We start from the raw sequence: 15,880 nt of genomic DNA, 5'->3' as shown, positions 1-15,880 counted from the left end.
TCATCATATCCAGTTGTGCTAATCGTAAGACCTTTTGTAAACCTCGATGGTGCCGCCTGCCCGGGTGTCTTCAGATCACAGTAGCCACACTGGATCAAATTGTGATAGGAGGAACGTAGATCGGGATAAATGGCGCACACACGTGGTAAAGACTGGTACTGGTACGGTACTTTTAATAATTGTATAACGTATCAAAGGCACAATGCGTTTTGAGGTCGCTGAGTACCCCAAATTCAAGTGAACGAGACAGATACGAAACTAGGGCTACATGGAGACACTCCAATACGGCAGAAAGTTTTGCAATAGTCGCAAGGTTGTGTTCCACTTTTTTCCTGTGGAGTTTGAGCAGCATTGTAACATCACCCCTGACATACTTCAAAACACCAGTAATTGTCTCTGCTGTTTCTAACATCATGTCCTCTCTCTTCTTGAAACTTAATCTTCCTTAGACTGAACTTCTTCTCTTTCTACCATCTAATAATAAACCCAACCCTGAACCATCCATCTCGTTCTGTGGAATCACCATAACACGCAGTAAGCAGGTCCGCTAACTTGGGGTTGTGCTGGACTCTGACCTCTCCTTCACAACGTAAATTTATTTGCTTGCACACTCTTGCCACATGTATCTCAAAAACATCTCCAGAATATGACCATTTCTTACAATTGAAAACTCTAATATGCTAATTGTTGCTCTGATTCACTCTTGTTGCGACTACTGTAACTCCCTACTAATTACTCTACCACTCTCTCCTCTCCAATCTTTTCTCATTTCAGCAGACAGACTTGTCTTTCAGACCATATGCTGCACCGATCCCACCGGCCTGAGATTGCACTGTTTGCCCATCTCCTTCTGAATATAGTTTAAAATAATTACCCTCATCCACAAAGCTCTGCACAATGCCACACCTGCCCACCTCTTCAAATGTGCTCTTCAAACCCATCTCTTCAGGAAAGCCTTTCACATTCCCAAACTGCATGAAACATCAAGTCTCATTTTACTAACCCATCCAGTGTCCTTCTCCCATCTGTTATCTGGTAAACAAGCTACAGGATTCTCTGCGGTCGCTGTGACTTTGGACTTTGTATACAACAAGGTGGCTGGTTCAAGCAGGAGCATTTTTATTTATGTATTAAATTATTTTTATTCTGTTCCGTAACAAAGAATGGCCGGACCATTATACAAGCTCTTGTTCACCCCTTTGTCCTCATTAACTGTGCGAGCAAGGCCCTCACTCCTATTGTTCCATATAAAAGGTTGAAATGTACAGAAAACTACCTGTTCTGTATACCAGTTTTCCCACAATGCAGACTCACCGATGAATGATGTTTTTGCTCTGCAGGTAGTCAAGTGCCATGGCTATTTCACAGATGAAGAGCTTGACAGAAGCTTCAGTGAAACGAACATTTTGTTGCAGATGGTATCTAAGGTCACCACCAAGGAGAAGATCCACAACCATAAACATATCCTCTTCATCTTGAAATGAATACCTGCAGAATGAAGTGCAAAAAAAGATTTACTATATGTAAAAATTTCCTGCGTTAATAAAATTTAACCCTCCAAGGTCCTGTATTGTCAACAATTTCCATACACAGAGGTCCACATTTATTAAAGTGTGCGCACCAGTCTGACTTTGCACTAGAAAGAACATGCAAACTGCTTGCACATGTAATTATATTGTGTTTGCGCCAGTTTTGTGTTAGTGGGGCATGTTAGTGCTTAGTAAGACCACAATTCTGCAACATGAACAAAGTGCAGCAAAAATAAAAAAAGGTGCACCCGAGCAGTGCAGGGGGCGCCAGATTATGGAAAAAAAAATAGCCACAACTCATGAATCTGGTGCACTCTGCACACTCCACATGCAAACTGCACATACCCTGTTTCCCCGAAAATAAGACAGTGTCTTATATAAATTTTTGCTCCTACAGAGGCGCTAGGTCTTATTTTCAGGGGATTTCTTATATATCCATGAAAAATAATTCACATTTAACGTTGAACAAAAAAATCTACTTCTCTAACATCCTTATGACTCTCCAAACTTTGAATTTCCTGCTGTATTTCTTGTGACTCCATTTCTATTAGAATCATTGGCCCCAATCTCTCATGTTTGGTAAAAGCGCTTTCCATAAATGACCCTTCTTATCCTGGTAGCTGCTGGTATCACATTTGCAGCACAACAGCCGGTGATATAATTCCATGAATTCTTCCCCATGTCACAACCTTCTGCGGCATCTAAAAGATTTCCTAATACTCATGTACGGCGTGGAGGGAGCCACTAGGTCTTATTTTCAGGGGAAGCCTTATATTTCTAAGCCTGAACAAAATTGTACTAGGTCTTATTTTCGGGGGATGTCTTATTTTAGGGGAAACAGGGTAGTACCCATATTTCTGCAATCTGTTGCCCTAGCCTCCTCCCTCAAGCAACTTTTGATATATAATGGCATTATTTCTTCTATTCACAAAAATATGAGGTACAGTGGCCAACCTCTTTAAAATGTATTTTATTTTCAATTTCATTAGTTCAATGAGGAATCTATTTATATAGATTATTTCATCTACAGTATATACAATTAGTAACTTGAACAGAAACACCATCTAACAATGTACCTTAGAGCTGTAAAGAACATACTGGATGAGGAACCCTCTCATGGTGTACAATATGGTCTACACATCTACACATTCTCACCATCAAACATCTGCATAGAAGAAAGGTTTTTGCCTGCTCTTATTTTGTAAAACTACATTTATTTTGCAACAGTTTAATTCCCACATTTTTTAAATAACTATAGAAATAACGCTTCACCTTGTAAATCCCACTGGAACACAATTTTACACTTTATTATTTTTATCTTCAGCTTGAGATGCAAAGAAATTTCACCATCTGGGAAAAACTTTGGTAACTACATTATGCATCTTACAATTGGAGGAATGGAACAAGGTTTATTTACAGGGTCAAACAGTAACTGAAAATTGCGGCAACATCATACCGTACGGTATTCTAGTAAGTTCAGATGTATCCATTGGAGATGAACACATTACTCAGTGTGCAGTGATGCTATAAATGTGATAATAACTGATAATAACTAAGAGGATGCTACAATGACACACAGAATAGATGGTGCAGAGAGAAGGGGTATTACCAAACCGGGGACCTCTCTGCTACATTAGAGACACACACCGGTGGAACATTACAGGGGGAAAGCCTCTTACTGTTTTTGAACTGGAGGCCTAAAGACATATTATTACAATACTATGCTTTTGTTATTAAGTAATAAGCTTAACATAGACACTGTAGGACCTTTCTAGACATCATACCTCATTAATAAGCTGATGGGGGTCACCTTGGCCAATGAACCAGGGATTGTTCTTCTATCTCTGCTCCCATATCCCATCCACAAACCATCCAGCTGTTTGCTCAGCCACCTCCTAGTTGCAGCATGAACAGTTATCCCAAGGCTATGGAAGTGTACTAGGCCACCCACAATTTCTGACTGGTTTGAGGATGGAAGAATTGACCCCTGACCTCAACAATGTAATCCCTCAATGCTATAAGTGTTGGTCCCCGTGGATCAATTTCTGTGGTTCTCCTGAATACCGTACTTTTTCTTAAATATTTAGAATTTATACATTCTTGCTGAAATGTAGCATATAGGTTGTCAGCGCTCCCCCTGATGTTTTTCCCCACTGCCTCTCTCCTTAGTCTGTCCCCCCTTTCGTATGTATATATATACACGTCAGGTATGTAAGCGTATTACCTGACTATTCCTTGTCTTTGTTCTACTTAATCATAAATAAGTAACCTCGTTTTATGGTCACTTGGTATCTCTTTAACATCTGCTGTTCACATATTTATTCAGGTATGGACTTTTATAATATGTGCCATTTTACATTTTAACTCACAATACCCAAGTACTTATATTTCTTTGCCTATCCATGATGTATGTGGTTCATTTTGAGTATTCATTAGTAAGACCCTTTTGATGTAAAAAATGATTGACAATTATATCCAATGGCAGATAATAGCACATGTTTACCAAAAAAGTGATCTGTCTGGTTACAGTTTGTTGGCAGTCGATGACTGAAGCTACTGTACATGAATATGGCCTTATCAATTATGGCTTATCATTTGCCACTTTTACCATTTCCATGACCAGCTTTTACAGTCTGCAATGTAGATGGATAGAGGAATGATTTCCCACCTTATCATCAATACCAATTTTATGTGCATATTTCTCTTCTACCCCCTGACATATTTCTCTTTTATAAACACATATTTCCATCTACAAACCGTCACCAACCTGACATCTAGGAAGGAGATGGTTTCAGAATGATGTCCTTCTATGTTCTGGGATTTTGCACATCTCTGAATGTTGCATTAAAGGGGTTTTCCCACTAAGCAGATTAGGCCCCATCCACAGGATGAGACCCCCAAGATGAATGGAACAGATGCGGCAATCTCCGTCAGCTCCATAGAGATGAATGAAGCAGAACGGACATGTGCGTCCGTGACGAGGGGTCCGTGGAGGTACCTGGGACCCCGTTAGACCCCCCGTTCTCGTGATCCTCTTGTACAAGAAGTCCTTGATATTTTTGAAACCCAAAAGCCAATGGGTTTTTATTTATACTTAACATGGTCATGCACATTAGATGACACCAGCTCACAATTTTTTGACGGGATTAGACTATCATCTGATGTTTATCAGGGTATCCTTGCTGTGTTATGGTGTCAGATGAGTCAGTGTGAAGAAGAAATACAACCCTACTGGCAGATATCGGGGGAAATATCATACATGTGGATTACAACATGCTCTATCCTGTTCTTCTTTATAGTGATATCTTGTGTAAGAGGTGTCTGGCAGCATTGAGCATTCAGCCTATGTAGGCCTCTTGGATTAACCAGTTTCTTATATTCCCTATACACCAGTAAAGAATTTTGGAAATATTTATGTCAATAGAAGATGATTAATAGTCTGTATATTAGGTTGGGTTCTCAGACATTTCAAATGTTTATCAAAATAGTAATTACTCTTTAACTAAAATCACAGTGTAATGCTATTCTTAGCCATGTTTTCCTGGATTTTTGTTAAGAAGAGGATGTGCAGGCAGTCCCTGACTCCCAACTTCTCTGTCTATTGTGAAACTCTGCATGCTGAAATTTAGCCCCAATTTTCAGGTGATCAACTGCAAGGTGTCCACAAGGAAGCTTTATTGTTAATCCTTGTTCCCATGTCAACCCCAAATCTTCCAGATCAAATTTTTAGGGGAACAAAAAATTCATATAGAATACTTATATAAAATATCTCTATTCACACTTACATACAAATTTAACTTTATAAAATTCTACTTATTAAAATCTAGAATGATAAACCATGGACACTTGCTCATACATGCAGGCACTGTAACTCTGTTAATATTTTTATATATTTTATCCATGGCCTCCTTCCTTCTAAAATCAAATTTTAAAATTATGCTAATAAGACAGCAAGGCTATGAGCATGTTATAGAAACTTCCTGTGCTATGGATTCGCAGGCTGTTACATTCTGAAGGAGCACTTCCCCCTTACCCCCTGTGTTCTCACTGCTGCTTACAGAAAGGGCAGGGGAGAGGATGTGAATGAGACGTGCTGCTGCACAGTGTAACAACAGCCTATGAATCCAGAGCACAGAGGGCTGTAACATGTCCATTGGCATCATTTGAAAAGTTGATTTTAGAAGGAAGGGGGCCATGGATAACACATATAAGAAGATTAGCACAATTAGTGTGCTTGTGTCTATGAGTAAGTGTCCCTGATTGATTTAGATAGTAGATTTCCTTTAAGAACAACCTTATAGGAAATAATTTACGAAACCGTTTTACAAAATATGCTGGAGAGGCTCTGTAGCCAGTCAAACCCTGGCTGTATAAACCATTTTCCCACACTTATAACCCTTCTTTTCTTCCACCGGCTGTCAGTGCTGATCATCAACAGCAAGTTAGATTGGAAGAACTGTATCTGTAGTAACAAAGCCTGCACACTCTGGGGGAGATGTATCAATCTGTCTGCACCAGAAAATGTAAGTAATTTGCACCTAAAATGCTGTGCACCACATCTACAAAAGATTTTAGACCATTTTTAGGATGTTTTATCCCAGTAGGGGCGTGTCCTCAGTAATTAGGGTTTATGACCAGACAGAAAATAGCCTGTGCGGTAGAATATTCAGTCCATGCAGCAGAAAATTCAATATCGGGGTGCAATAAACTAGACCAACTAATAGAAGGTGCAATTATACTGCACCAGATTAACCCTCCAGTGTCAGACACAGGGATTAATCTGGCGCAGCAGAAAACTGTCTAGTTCTACTCTGCACTGGTCCAGAGACATTAGGGAAGATTAATTATACCTTCTTTGACAGTTTTCTGACCAATAAGGCACGTAAATGTACGCATCCTCACCAGTTTCCCTGCTTTTCCCACCCGCACACCACTTTGGGCAACTTGGGGGAAGCAGTGGCCTGCTGTAGGTAGTTTTTGCTGACTTTCTAGCAGAGTCTGCAGAAAAAATCCTCACCAGATCAGACTTGGTCTTAGGTCTGAACTGGCAGAGATTGCACATTTGTGTTTCAAAGGCCAGTTGTAATGAATTCCCCCCAGTGTTACTAAATGGAGACTAAAGGTAAATAAAATTCCTTGAAGGAGACCTATCACCACTTTTACTTCACTAAACAATTAGCCCACTCTCCCTCATTTGCCTAAAAAAAATCTCCTCCAAAGTCATGTGAAAATGTAATCTTTTGCCAGAGGTTATTTAATCTAAGAGGATGAAGTGGAATTGTCACTTTAAACACCTATATCTTGGTTTCTATAACACTTACTACCATGGTCCTTCTATCAGATTATATAAGACAAATCTATGTATCAGGTTTGTGGTTCAGTTATCTGTAGAACCAGAAATGTAGGCAGGTAAACTAATAGTTGGGAATGGAAGCTGCAGATGAATATCCAATTCCAGCCTTTTTCTTTAACTTTCTGAATCTCCAGTTCTGTAGCGATTATTCTAGCCACAATAGAGCCCAAGATACGGAGATAAAGTGATCTCCAGCCTCTCAGACTGACTCATCTTTGCCTGAGATTTAATCAAACTGAGAGGCTAAAGGGATGACATAATTTAGATGCCTATATATTGGGCTTTATTGTATGCCAATAGGTCTGATAATTTAACAGGGCTACATAATTTAGCCAACCGAGTGAAGCTCACAATACTGCATACTGCACAATACTGCTGCAGGACATCATCATACATTCCTCAGCTTCTGCAGAACATCATAATACACACCTCAACTTCTAAAGAACGTCATACTACACACCTCAGCTGCTGAATAATGTCAAAATACACATCTAAGCTGCTGAGGAACATCATAATACACACCTCAGCCGCTGAAGAATATCATAATACACACCTCAACTGCTGAATAATGTCAAAATACACAACTCAGCTGCTAAAGAACACCATAATACACACCTCGGCCGCTGAAGAACATCATAATACACACCTCTGCTTCTGCAGAACATAACATATGACAGCTTTCTGCTCATTTTCGCATGACTTTGGAGGAGATTTTTTTATAGACATATTGGCATGATTTCACATAAAGCGGGGATTCAAATAATTTCAGTGGTGTAAAAGTAATTGACAGATTCGCTTTAATAAAGTAAATGATAATAATCTTCCTAACTATTTCTCTACAAAATAGAATAGAAGCAAAGGATTTTAAACAGAAGTTACTCTTTGAACACATGAATGATAAATAACAATTAGAGATGAGCGAGCACTAAAATGCTCGGGTACTCGTTATTCGAGACGAACTTTTCCCGATGCTCGAGTGCTCGTCTCGAATAACGAGCCCCATTGAAGTCAATGGGAGACTCGAGCATTTTTCAAGGGGACCAAGGCTCTGCACAGGGAAGCTTGGCCAAACACCTGGGAACCTCAGAAAAGGATGGAAACACCACGGAAATGGACAGGAAACAGCAGGGGCAGCATGCATGGATGCCTCTGAGGCTGCTTAATCGCACCATTATGCCAAAACTATGGGCAACAGCATGGCCATGACAGAGTGACAGAATGAAGCTAGATAGCATCTAAAACATCCAATAATTGACCCTGACACTATAGGGGACGGCATGCAGAGGCAGCGGCAGCAGCGGCAGGCTAGAGAGTGGCATGGCGACATACTCTAAATGGACTCAGGCTTCAAACCAATGGGTGGCAGAGAGGAACCAAAGGAGGTGAGCAAGAAGCGCTCAAATAATATCGGTACATGATAAAAGTTTGCCAGTATATTTTGTGGATTACACAGCAGGGTGGCGACAAAGTTAACATGGAAGTCATGAAAACAACCCAAAATTCTGCCTGACACAGCTCGTTTGATAAGGGGACCATGTATGGAGGCAGTGAACTAGTAGTAGATTAAAGGTGCTGCAGTTAAAACTATGTTAGTTGGATCTTGGCATGGAGCTGGCGCTCCGCTGCCAGGCGAGCTTTCGCCAATCCAAGCCCCTGTCTCTAGGCTACTCCCCAAACAGCACTTCTAAGAACCTTTTGTATAAGATCAAGTGTAGTAGCGTTCTTATAAGTTTGGGATATGGCGGGTGAGGGGAATGTAAACAGATGTGCAAGAAGCGCATGATGCGCATGGAGCTGGCGCTCCGCTGCCAGGCGAGCTTTCGCCAATCCAAGCCCCTGTCTCTAGGCTACTCCCCAAACAGCACTTCTAAGAACCTTTTGTATAAGATCAAGTGTAGTAGCGTTCTTATAAGTTTAGGATATGGCGGGTGAGGGGAATGTAACCAGATGCGCAAGAAGCGCTGAAATAATATTGGTAAATGATAAAAGTTTGCCAGTATATTTTGTGGATAACACAGCAGGGTGGCGACAAAGTTAACAACTTTGATGTGGAACCCATGAAAACAACCCAAATTTCTGCCTGCCACACCTCGTTTGATAAGGGGACGATGTATGGAGGCAGCTATATGGACGACTTTTGGAGGTAGCAATGGAGACAACGTGTGGAGGCTGCTATGGAGACAATTTAATTTGGATAGTGCCTGTATGTGGCAGTCCAAAAAAGTTTTCAAACCAGAGGAGCAGGTAGGTGGCCCTCCAGAAAAATGAAATAGATTGAGTGCCTGTATGTGGCAGTCCAAAAAAGTTTTCAAACCAGAGGAGCCGGTAGGTGGCCCTCCAGTAAAATGGAATAGATTGAGTGCCTGTATGTGGCAGTCCAAAAAAGTTTTCAAACCAGAGGAGCAGGTAGGTGGCCCTCCAGTAAAATGGAATAGATTGAGTGCCTGTATGTGGCAGTCCAAAAAAGTTTTCAAACCAGAGGAGCGGGTAGGTGGCCCTCCAGAAAAATTGAATAGATTGAGTGCCTGTATGTGGCAGTCCAAAAAACTTTTCAAACCAGAGGAGCAGGTAGGTGGCCCTCCAGTAAAATGGAATAGATTGAGTGCCTGTATGTGGCAGTCCAAAAAAGTTTTCAAACCAGAGGAGCAGGTAGGTGGCCCTCCAGTAAAATGGAATAGATTGAGTGCCTGTATGTGGCAGTCCAAAAAAGTTTTCAAACCAGAGGAGCGGGTAGGTGGCCCTCCAGAAAAATGGAATAGATTGAGTGCCTGTATGTGGCAGTCCAAAAAACTTTTCAAACCAGAGGAGCAGGTAGGTGGCCCTCCAGTAAAATGGAATAGATTGAGTGCCTGTATGTGGCAGTCCAAAAAAGTTTTCAAACCAGAGGAGCAGGTAGGTGGCCCTCCAGTAAAATGGAATAGATTGAGTGCCTGTATGTGGCAGTCCAAAAAAGTTTTCAAACCAGAGGAGCGGGTAGGTGGCCCTCCAGAAAAATTGAATAGATTGAGTGCCTGTATGTGGCACTCCCAAAAATTGTTTAAAACAGAGGACCGGGTAGGTGGCCCTCCAGAAAAATTGAATAGATTGAGTGCCTGTATGTGGCACTCCCAAAAATTGTTTAAAACAGAGGACCGGGTAGGTGGCCCTCCAGAAAAATTAAATGCATAAAGTACTATAGCTAGAGCCAGTGGGCCCTGTCAAAAAATAGCCAGTTTCCTCTGCTTTACTGTACAAAGAGGAGGAGAAGGAGGAAAATGAGGAGGAGTAGGAGTGGATAAATTATTCAGGTTGAGCTTCCTTCACCTGGTGGAGATTGGAAATTATGAGAAATCCAGGCTTTATTCATCTTAATAAGCGTCAGCCTGTCAGCGCTGTCAGTCGACAGGCGTGTACGCTTATCGGTGATGATGCCACCAGCTGCACTGAAAACCCGCTCGGACAAGACGCTAGCGGCAGGGCAGGCAAGAACCTCCAAGGCGTACAGCGCCAGTTCGTGCCACATGTCCAGCTTTGAAACCCAGTAGTTGTAGGGAGCTGTGTGATCATTTAGGACGATGGTATGGTCAGCTACGTACTCCCTCACCATCTTTCTGTAAAGATCAGCCCTACTCTGCCGAGACTGGGGACAGGTGACAGTGTCTTGCTGGGGTGACATAAAGCTGGCAAAAGCCTTGTAAAGCGTACCCTTGCCAGTGCTGGACAAGCTGCCTGCTCGCCTACTCTCCCTCGCTACTTGTCCCGCAGAACTACGCACTCTGCCGCTAGCGCTGTCAGAAGGGAAATACTGTTTCAGCTTGTGAACCAGGGCCTGCTGGTATTCATGCATTCTCACACTCCTTTCCTCTCCAGGGATGAGAGTGGAAAGATTTTGCTTGTACCGTGGGTCCAGGAGAGTGAACACCCAGAAATCGGTGCTGGAATAAATTCTTTGAACGCGAGGGTCACGGGATAGGCAGCCTAGCATGAAATCTGCCATATGCGCCAGAGTACCAACGCGTAAGAATTCACTCCCCTCACTGGCCTGACTGTCCATTTCCTCCTCCTCCAACTCCTCCAACTCCTCTTCTTCTAACCATACACGCTGAACAGTGAAGGACTCAACAATGGTCCCCTCTTGTGTCTCGCCAACATTCTCCTCCTCTTCCTCCTCATCCTCCTCCACCTCCACCTCCTCCGATATGCGCTGAGAAACAGACCTAAGGGTGCTTTGGCTATCAACAAGGGAATCTTCTTCCCCCGTCTCTTGTGACGAGCGCAAAGCTTCCGACTTCATGCTGATCAGAGAGTTTTTCAACAGGCCAAGCAGCGGGATGGTGAGGCTGATGATGGCGGCATCGCCACTGACCATCTGTGTTGACTCCTCAAAGTTACTCAGCACCTGACAGATATCAGACATCCACGTCCACTCCTCATTGTAGACTTGAGGAAGCTGACTGACCTGACTACCAGTTCTGGTGGAAGTTGACATCTGGCAGTCTACAATGGCTCGGCGCTGCTGGTAAACTCTGGATAACATGGTCAGTGTTGAATTCCACCTCGTGGGCACGTCGCACAACAGTCGGTGAGCGGGCAGTTGGCGGCGGCGCTGTGCTGCCCTGAGAGTGGCAGCATCTGTGCTGGACTTCCTGAAATGCGCACAGATGCGGCGCACCTTCGTGAGCAAATCAGACAGATTGGGGTATGTCTTGAGGAAACGCTGAACTATCAGATTTAACACATGGGCCAGGCATGGCACATGTGTCAGTCTGCCGAGTTGCAGAGCCGCCACCAGGTTACGGCCGTTGTCACATACAACCATGCCTGGCTTCAGGTTCAGCGGTGCCAGCCACAGATCAGTCTGCGCCGTGATGCCCTGTAATAGCTCTTGGGCGGTGTGCCTTTTATCGCCTAGGCTCAGCAGTTTGAGCACCGCCTACTGTCGCTTAGCGACGGCACTGCTGCTGTGCCTAGAGCTACCGACTGATGGCGCCATGCCCACGGATGGTAATTCGGAGGAGGAGGAGGTGGAGGAGGGGTGGGAGGAGGAGGAGGCATAGTAGGCCTGAAACACCTGGACCGAGGTAGGCCCCGCAATCCTCGGCGTCGGCAGTATATGACCAGCCGCAGGGTCAGACTCGGTCCCAGCCTCCACCAAGTTAACCCAATGTGCCGTCAGCGATATATAGCGGCCCTGCCCGGCAGCACTCGTCCACGTGTCCGTGGTCAGGTGGACCTTGTCAGAAACGGCGTTGGTCAGGGCACGGATGATGTTGTCTGACACGTGCTGGTGCAGGGCTGGGACGGCACATCGGGAAAAGTAGTGGCGACTGGGGACCGAATACCGAGGGGCGGCCGCCGCCATGAGGTTGCGAAAGGCCTCGGTCTCTACTAGCCTATAGGGCAGCATCTCCAGGCTAAGCAATCTGGAGATGTGGACATTAAGGGCTTGGGCGTGCGGGTGGGTTGCACTATATTTGCGTTTCCGCTCCAGCGTCTGGGGTATGGAGAGCTGAACGCTGGTGGATGCTGTGGAGGATCGTGGAGGCGACGATGGGGTTTTTGTGGCAGGGTCCTGGGCAGGGGGCTGACTATCAGCTGACACAGGGGAAGGAGCAGTGGTGTGCACGGCCGGAGGTGAACGGGCTTGTTGCAACTGAGTGGGGTGTTTAGCATTCATATGCCTGCGCATACTGGTGGTAGTTAAGCTAGTAGTGGTGGAACCCCTGCTAAGCCTGGTTTTGCAAATGTTGCACACCACAGTCCGTCGGTCATCCGGTGTTTCCTTAAAGAACCTCCAGACTTCTGAAAATCTAGCCCTCGCCGCAAGAGCCCTCGCCACGGGAGCTTCACTAGTTGACACATTTGGCGCTGATGCACCAGCTCTGGCCCTGCCTCTCCGTCTGGCCCCACCACTGCCTCTTCCAACCTGTTCTGGTCGAGGACTCTCCTCTGTCTCAGAAGCACTGTGTTCACCCGGCCTATCAACCCAGCTTGGGTCTGTCACCTCATCATCCTCCGATCCCTCAGTCTGCTCCCCCCTCGGACTTCCTGCCCTGACAACAACTTCCCCACTGTCTGACAACCGTGTCTCCTCATCGTCGGACACCTCTTTAGACACTTCTTCCACTACGTCAAGAAGGTCATCATCACCCACAGACTGCGACTGGTGGAAAACCTGGGCATCGGAAAATTGCTCAGCAGCAACCGGACAAGTGGTTTGTGAGTGTGGGAAGGGTCCAGAAAACAGTTCCTCAGAGTATGCCGGTTCAAATGGCAAATTTTCCTGGGAGGGGGCAGACTGGGGGGGAGGAGGCTGAGGTGCAGGAGCTGGAGGAGTGCCGATTTCGGTGACATGGGTGGACTGCGTGGAAGACTGACTGGTGGACAAAATGCTCGAAGCATTGTCGGCAATCCACGACATCACCTGTTCGCACTGTTCTGGCCTCAACAGTGCTCTACCACGAGTCCCAGTAACTTCAGACATGAACCTAGGGAGTGTAGCTCTGCGGCGTTCCCCTGCTCCCTCATAAGCAGGTGGTGTCTCACCCCGCCCAGGACCACGGCCTCTGACCCCTGCAGTAGTTGGACGCCCACGTCCCCGCCCTCGTCCTCTACCCCTAGCCCTCGGGTTAAACATTTTGAAAATGAGAGTTATAACTTTAATTTTTTTTTAACTTTTTTTTGTGTTTTTTTGGTTTTTTTTGTGTTTTTTAGTTTTTAAAACCAAACGATGCTATCCTATTGCTATGGCTATTTTCTAGCCAAGTATGAAAGCACACTACTATGCCAGATGAGATGACGCTGAGTTATTAAACAAAATAAACGTAAAATAAAAAAGGAAATGGCAGACTGTGCCTAATTGAAATCCAACCCCTAATAAATTTTCCCACTTCGGTCTTTGCAATGGATATGTGCGTCACTAAGCGCAAAACACAGCGGTCGCAAGTCTCACTACAAATTGCTCACAATTTGCTAGTAGATGCACTGCAGCAAGTACAGCCACCAGCAGATCAACCAGAAATCAAATATATATAACGCTACTGTAGGCGTAAGTAAGCCGTTTGGATTCTCCTATGGCTATTTTCTAGCCAAGTATGAAAGCACACTACTATGCCAGATGAGATGACGCTGAGTTATTAAACAAAATAAACGTAAAATAAAAAAGGAAATGGCAGACTGTGCCTAGTTGAAATCCAACCCCTAATAAATTTTCCCACTTCGGTCTTTGCAATGGATATGTGCGTCACTAAGCGCAAAACACAGTGGTCGCAAGTCTCACTACAAATTGCTCACAATTTGCTAGTAGATGCACTGCAGCAAGTACAGCCACCAGCAGATCAACCAGAAATCAAATATATATAACGCTACTGTAGGAGTAAGTAAGCCGTTTGGATTCTCCTATGGCTATTTTCTAGCCAAGTATGAAAGCACACTACTATGCAAGATGAGATGACACTGAGTTATTAAAAAAATAAACGTAAAATAAAAAGTAAATGGCAGACTGTGCCTAATTGAAATCCAACCCCTAATAAATTTTCCCACTTCGTTCTTTGCAATGGATATGTGCGTCACTAAGCGCAAAACACAGCGGTCGCAAGTCTCACTACAAATTGCTCACAATTTGCTAGTAGATGCACTGCAGCAAGTACAGCCACCAGCAGATCAACCAGAAATCAAATATATATAACGCTACTGTAGGCGTAAGTAAGCCGTTTGGATTCTCCTATGGCTATTTTCTAGCCAAGTATGAAAGCACACTACTATGCCAGATGAGATGACGCTGAGTTATTAAACAAAATAAACGTAAAATAAAAAAGGAAATGGCAGACTGTGCCTAATTGAAATCCAACCCCTAATAAATTTTCCCACTTCGGTCTTTGCAATGGATATGTGCGTCACTAAGCGCAAAACACAGCGGTCGCAAGTCTCACTACAAATTGCTCACAATTTGCTAGTAGATGCACTGCAGCAAGTACAGCCACCAGCAGATCAACCAGAAATCAAATATATATAACGCTACTGTAGGAGTAAGTAAGCCGTTTGGATTCTCCTATGGCTATTTTCTAGCCAAGTATGAAAGCACACTACTATGCAAGATGAGATGACACTGAGTTATTAAAAAAATAAACGTAAAATAAAAAGTAAATGGCAGACTGTGCCTAATTGAAATCAAACCCCTAATAAATTTTCCCACTTTGGTGTTTGAGGTGGATATGTGTGTCACTAAGAGCTAAACACAACGGTAGCAAGTCCCCCTGCAAATTCCTCACAATATGGTACTAGCTGCAAATAAAAAAAAAAAGTATAACGTTATTGTAGCCCTAAGAAGGGCTGTTGGGTTCTTGGAGAATCACTCCTGCCTAACAGTAAGCTAATAGAACACCCTAACGCTTTCCCTGACCAGCACCAGCTCTCTCCCTAGCGGCATCCAGACACAGAATGATCCGAGCAGCGCGGGCAGCGGCTAGTCTATCCCAGGGTCACCTGATCTGGCCAGCCAACCACTGCTATCGACGTGTAAGGGTACCACGTCATGCTGGGTGGAGTGCAGAGTCTCCTGGCTTGTGATTGGCTCTGTTTCTGGCCGCCAAAAAGCAAAACGGCGGGAGCTGCCATTTTCTCGAGCGGGCGAAGTATTCGTCCGAGCAACGAGCAGTTTCGAGTACCCTAATGCTCGACCGAGCATCAAGCTCGGACGAGCATGTTCGCTCATCTCTAATAACAATCTGTTGAGCTTAGAATCACTGGAATACCAAGGAATGATTCAGATATTCAAAGGTAATAGGTGAATTGCATAAAGGACACATTACAGATATAGCGGCCATTGATCTGTGCACATGTTTTCCTTGTTCTCCATTAACCCTGGGATCTATTGAGATGGATGCTTTGGTACAGTTTACCACATCATCAATTATGTAACATGTAATGTGTTCAATAATGTATTATATATATAATATAGTTTAATATAATGAAACTGTTTCTGATGATGTAGTGGATGTGTAAGGATAACATAGAATGT

General features: G+C 44.0%; 1 protein-coding gene across 4 annotated transcripts in view; it reads right to left on the bottom strand.

The window, feature by feature from the left end:
• Nucleotides 1-15,880, bottom strand: part of STK32A (serine/threonine kinase 32A) — a 136,299-nt gene that overhangs the window by 69,853 nt on the left and 50,566 nt on the right. For all 4 annotated transcript variants that reach the window (XM_072146146.1, XM_072146148.1, XM_072146147.1 and 1 more), the window contains one exon: nucleotides 1,315-1,488. In XM_072146146.1, the coding sequence (XP_072002247.1) occupies nucleotides 1,315-1,488 (174 nt within the window). The remainder of the gene's footprint in view (nucleotides 1-1,314; nucleotides 1,489-15,880) is intronic.

Source organism: Engystomops pustulosus, chromosome 4, assembly GCF_040894005.1.
Source record: "Engystomops pustulosus chromosome 4, aEngPut4.maternal, whole genome shotgun sequence".
Taxonomy (NCBI): Eukaryota; Metazoa; Chordata; class Amphibia; order Anura; family Leptodactylidae; genus Engystomops; species Engystomops pustulosus.
This window is presented reverse-complemented; position numbering and strand designations above follow the sequence as displayed.